Raw genomic sequence first — 6,064 nt, forward strand, 5'->3', positions numbered from 1 at the left:
AGAAGTCTATGGAGAAGTGAGGGAGGAGCTGGAGAAGGAAGCAGGAGCAGAGAGAGAGACACACGCAGACTGCCTATAGAAGTCTATGGAGATGAGAAGTGGGAGTAGGAGGGGGGAGTAGGAGCAGAGAGAGGAGACACATATACTACCCATAGAAATCTATGAAGAGGGGAGGGGGAGCAGGAGGAGGGAGCAGGGAGGGAACTACAGACACACTGCCAATAAAAGTCTATATGGAGAGGGATCAGGAGCAGGGAAGAGAAACACACATGTTGCCAATAGAGGTCTATGGAGGGGAGAGAGGGGAGCAGGAGGAGGGAGCAGAATAAGAGTGATGAGACACAGACACGACCAATAGAAGTTTATAGGGAGGGGAAGGGGAGCGGGAGAAGGGAGAGTGACACAGAATCACTGACCATAGAAGTCTATGGAGGGAGGAGGGGGCAGGAAGTGACACAGACTTGCTGCCCATAGAAGTCTATTGAGGGGGATGGGGGAGCAGGACCAGAGAGTAAGATACAGACACTTCTGCCCATAGAAGTCTATGGAGAGGAGAGGGGGAGCAGGAGGACAGAGAGACACAGACACGCTGCAAAATAAATCTATGAAGAGGGGGAGGGGTGAGTAGGAGGAGGGAGCAGGGACAGAGGAGACACAGGCTGCTTATAAGTGTTACATCTCACCCCAGTGCTGGACTGTCTTCTACACTGCTCAATACTGCTGTATAATCTTCTCCATGCTGCAGCATCTTATATATATATATATATATATATATATATATATATATATATATATATATATATATATGTATGTGTGTGAAAGATATAGATAGGGGAGCAGGATTCTCTCTTATCTATGTGTGTAGTGTATAGAAGACATGAGAGCAGTTCGACTCTGCCCACTAGCTCAGAGACAACTGAGAATTAGAGATAGAGCCTGCAGAAAAATGGCATATAATCATGTAATGGCCAGAAATAGTGTTATTCCTCATGTACATACATATAACAGCTTATTCTGAAAAGTCACCTCAAAAGTAAGGTACGCTTTAAGAAAATGAAGAATTATTGTGTTTTTGTCTCTTGGTATTTGGGCAGTCATCACTTATTTATGTCACTGCTGATGTAGCTGCATGTTGTCTTGTTACTGCAGGATTAGGTTTAAAAATTTTTAGCACCATTTGGGGATACATATAAGTTTACATTATAGAAAATAAATCAATCTATCCATCTTTCTGTTTGTCTCATATATATCAATCTATTTCATATCTATCTATTTATCATATATCTATCTATGTAGCTTGAGAAAGTTCTATGACCGAAATATCGCGTATGGAATAAAAGTCCTTTGTTTTTTCATATTTGCTTCACCTAAACTGGAGTGCTGCCTATCTATCTATCTATCTCATATCTATCTATCTCATATCTATCTATCTATCTCATATCTATCTAATATCTATCTATCTATCTATCTCATATCTATCTATCTATCTCATATCTATCTATCTATCTCATATCTATCTATCTATCTATCTCATATCTATCTATCTATCTCAAAATGAAGCAACTTTGCAAATAACACATTAGCTATTGCCTACATAGTAACATAATATGTAAGGTTGAATAAGAGACATATATCCATTCAATTTAGCCTATTTTCCTGATATGTTGGTCCAAAGGAATGTAAAAACTCAGATGAGGTGAAAGCCAAGTGTGATCATCTGTAACAGCCGCGGTCGCGGACCGCAAACACCTCTCGTCGTGCCGACGTCTACCTCCCCGGAGATGCCAGCACATGCGGCCGTACTACCCTGCAGTGAGAAACAAGGGTGCACGCAAGCTCATTCCCAACCTTAAAGGGCCAGCGCGTGCACATGAAAATAATTTACTAATTACTCCCAGATCACCCTGGACTATAAAAAGGGCCCTGCGCTTTCACTCCTTGCCTGAGCGTTGTTTGTATTCCTACGTTAGTCTTGCAAATGGTCCCTTGGTCATATCCTGTTTCTCGTGCCCTGATACCTGTATCCTGTGCTGTATTTGTTCCTGTGCCCTCTCTAGTGTTGGAGTTGTGTTGTGCCGTCTGCTACTCCTTCTGTCATACACGTCTGGTGTCATATGCCATGCCTGGTACCTCCTGCCACGTTTTGCATTACCTGTCATGAAAGTACCATCTGTGCCTAAGCCGCTACTACTGTCTGGACTATTGCAGGTACCCTTGTGCTTGGACTTTGTATAGCTTGGTACACTGTTGTTTGGCCAGCTGTTACTCCGCTACGGCGGTGCAGCCCAGTGGATCCCCATACCCACAGATCGTGACATCATCTAAGGGAAAAATTCCTTCCTGACTCCAAATCTGAATAGATCCCTGGATCCACCACCCATCTATAGTAATCCAGTACATATAACTTTTAATATTATTACACTTATGAAAGGCATCCAGGTCCCTTTTGAACTCTTTTAGTGAATTCGCTATAATAACTTCTTTTGGCAGAGAGTTTCATAGTCTCACTGCTCTTACAGTAAAGAATCTCTTTCTATGTTTCTGTAGAAACACTTTTTCCTCTACACATAGGGGAAGCTCCCTTGTTATAGTTAGAGTCCTGAGTATAAATATATCATAAGAGACATCTCAGTATTGCATATACAGCTCCTACACATTCTTATGTGTCTCCATGGTTACAGACTACAAACAAACCCTGTGTGTAGTCTGATCCTACAGTCATGCATTACTCTTTTCCATCTGCCTACACTTCTGCTGTCTATAGATTATCAAGAAGAGAGGACAGAGGGGATGTAGTAACACATGACTGATGGAAAGTATTGGTCTACAAAACACATAAAACGGTAGGACATTTTTTAATCAAAAATAATAAATTTTTTATTTGATATACTTGTTGCGTGACCCAGCAGTCAAATACATTATGATCTGCTTATCGTTGGAGTTGCCCTTTAACAATTATAGTATAGAAAATCTAAGGGCCTGTTAACATCAGCTTTCGGGTTCCGTTCAACCTTTCTGTCAGAGGAACCGATGAACGGAAACTATCGCTTCCGTTTGCATTACTATTGATTTCAATGGTAATGCTTCCATTTTCGTTTGTTTCCGTTCCGTAAAGTTGTTTTTTTTCTTTATATAAACAAAAGTACTGTTGACTGCGCTATTGTTTCTGTGAAAAAAACAGGAACTTTACGGAAAGGAAAACAAACGCGAACACACTGGAACGGAAGTATTACCATTGAAATCAGTGGTAATGTAAATGGAAGCGATAGTTTCCGGTCGGGTTTCTGATCATCCGTTTCCCTGACGAAAAGGTTGAACGGAACCAGAACGCTGATGTGAACAGGCTCTTACTTTGGAGACTGATGAAGGACAGGAGAAGTTCTCATTTCTTGTACATCACTTGCAGAATTTGTTGCGCTTGTATTAAAATATGAGAAGTTTTCTTCATACTCACCTTACTTTACCTTTTCTTATTATGAATGCCGCCGCGGACAGGAAAATGATGGGGATTACACTGCTACATCTCAGCTCTTCATCAATAATTCTGTGTTTGGCTTCAGAGCTGGAATAGCCTGAGGGATTCTAGCAGCAAGGACAAAGAGATAGTAAAAGTTTCATGTTTAATGTTCTATGTAGCAGTGAGGACTGGATATGAAAGGGCGAGGTCCTGTGGAGGAAATGCAGTGAAGCTATATCTGGTGCCAAGTAATAGTATACAAGTAGCACCCGGCGCTCTTAAAAGGAATTTTTCAGGTTTTATGCAAATAAAGTAAAAATCTGTATAATGGAAAGTTCTACAAACTTTCTATTATTCTTTGTCTTTCAATTCCTCGCCATTTTCAAGATCTCTGCTTGCTGTCAATGAATGGGAGAATTAAATCCAGAATCTGAAAACCGGTGCAGAGTTAATATGCCTCAGTTGAGCGTTTGCTTCTATTGTATCTAGAAAATCCTCTGTTGGATAAACAGTTTGGAGACCATATTAATACATTTTACCAAAAAGTGGCGTAAATAGAAAAATGTATTATGTTCTGGACACTTTTACAGAAAAGCAAACAGGGCGTGGCAAAGAAGAGCCATAAAATGCGCCAGATTTATTACTGGAGTATGTCTTTTTTGGCATGAAATATTGCTGTAAAGTACGCCACTCAAGAGGTGGCTTAAATAGGAGAAAAGTTTCTAAAACATTGCTCCAAATGTATTTTTTTAACTTGATGACAGTATATATATACACTACCGTTCAAAAGTTTAGGGTCACTTAGAAATTTCCTTATTTTTGAAAGACAAGCACAGTTTTTTCAATGAAGATAACATTAAATTAATCAGAAATACACTCTATACATTGTTAATGTGGTAAATGACTATTCTAGCTGCAAACGTCTGGTTTATAATGCAATATCTACATAGGTGTATAGAGGCCCATTTCCAGCAACCATCACTCCAGTGTTCTAATGGTACATTGTGTTTGCTAACTGTGTTAGAAGGCTAATGGATGATTAGAAAACACTTGAAACCCCTTGTGCAATTATGTTATGACCCCGCTGGTCAACCTGAGACCTTGACGACACAAGCCATGCTGATCGAGATAGAGGATCTCCAGTCACGACAAGACCAACTCCTCCTGTCGGTGAACGCCATAGCCCATCGGCTGCTTGTTCCAACCACAGTCGTCACCGCACCCATTCCTGTTGTTCCTCCTGCTACACTACCTGTCTGTACCAGTACCAATCCCCTGTGCTTCCTGCCGCTACCTCCACGCTAGGTCCTGCAGGGGATTTTTGAATCAGTGCCAGATCCACTTCAGACTACATGCCAAGTCCTTCTCTTCGATTGACGTCAGGATCTCCTTCATCATCTCTCTCCTTACTGGCAAAGCCCTGGCATGGGCTAATTCTCTGTGGGAACATCAGGGACCAGAGACCCGTGACTCGCAGTGCTTCTTACGGACCTTCCACTCGATCTTTGGGAGAGTTTCTTCGGCTTCTGCATCCCTGCTGACCCTACACCAGGGAGACCTCTCCATGGGCGAGTATGCTGTTTAGTTCCGTATCCTGGCTGCTGAGTTGACCTGGAACAACGAGGCTTTGGTGGCCACATTCTGGCAGGGACTGTCTTCAGGTATTAAGGTCTGCCATCTACCCTGGACGATCTTATGCTACCCACCTCCCGGGTTGACATGAGGATCCAGGAGCGTTCCCAAGAGGTTCTCCGGGAGAGAGAACTTCGTAGGCTGGATTCTACTTTCCAGCAATCCTCCTCAGTCGTCCCACCAGAGGATCTTGTGCAGAGTAACCAAGCCAAGTTGTCTATCCAGGAGAGACAGCGCAGACGCACTTCTGGACTTTGTCTGTATTGCAGCCTCGGAGGCCATATTATGCATCTGTGTCCCCAGAGGCCAGAGAGACCCTATTGCCTAGGATTGGTTGGAGAGACAACCCTAGGTGGAACGGTACCTAATAAAGCATTCTGTTCCAAACTGACTATTCCTGTGACCCTAGTATCCGGCGAGAGGACGCATCGGGTTTCTGCCTATCTTGACTCTGGGTCTGCGGCAAACTTCATTCAAAAGGAGATAGTGGATCATCTTCAGTTGCCCACAGTTCCCCTAGAGATGTCTTTGGCTGTTGCCTCAGTTAATGGACTGCCTCTGCCTGATCCCATCGTTTCTAAAACCAAGCCGTTGAAGCTCCAGGTTGGAGTCCTTCATTCTGGACTAATTTCTTTCCTTGTTTTGCCCAAGGCCATCAATCCTGTTCTGCTGGGCCTGCCTTGGCTTTGACTACATGCCCCAGTCCTGGACTGGAATTCTGGAGAGGTTCTCCAATGATGCTCCAAGTGCCTTGGTCGTTGTCTGTTGCAGATCCATCCTGTCCAGCCTCATCTGCCTCAGTCATTGGCAGGACTCCCCCCCCCCCCCCACCCCCAGTTTGCAGATGTTTTCAGCAAAAGGGAGGCTGAGACGCTGCCTCCACATCGGACTTATGACTGCCCCATTGAACTGGTTCCTAATGCCTCTCTCCCCCGTGGTCGAGTATATCCTCTCTCCTTGCCAGAGTCTCTATCC

The 6,064-nt window shown here is 43.3% G+C and overlaps 1 protein-coding gene across 1 annotated transcript in view; it reads left to right on the forward strand.

Moving 5' to 3' along the window:
* The first annotated feature begins 3,623 nt into the window (after positions 1–3,623).
* The window catches only part of MAEL (maelstrom spermatogenic transposon silencer), a 16,622-nt gene continuing 14,181 nt past the window's right edge, over positions 3,624–6,064 (forward strand). The window contains exon 1 of the mRNA XM_075851248.1: positions 3,624–3,705. Within this exon, the coding sequence (XP_075707363.1) occupies positions 3,624–3,705 (82 nt within the window). The remainder of the gene's footprint in view (positions 3,706–6,064) is intronic.

This window comes from Rhinoderma darwinii, chromosome 2 (genome assembly GCF_050947455.1).
Source record: "Rhinoderma darwinii isolate aRhiDar2 chromosome 2, aRhiDar2.hap1, whole genome shotgun sequence".
Classification (NCBI taxonomy): Eukaryota; Metazoa; Chordata; class Amphibia; order Anura; family Rhinodermatidae; genus Rhinoderma; species Rhinoderma darwinii.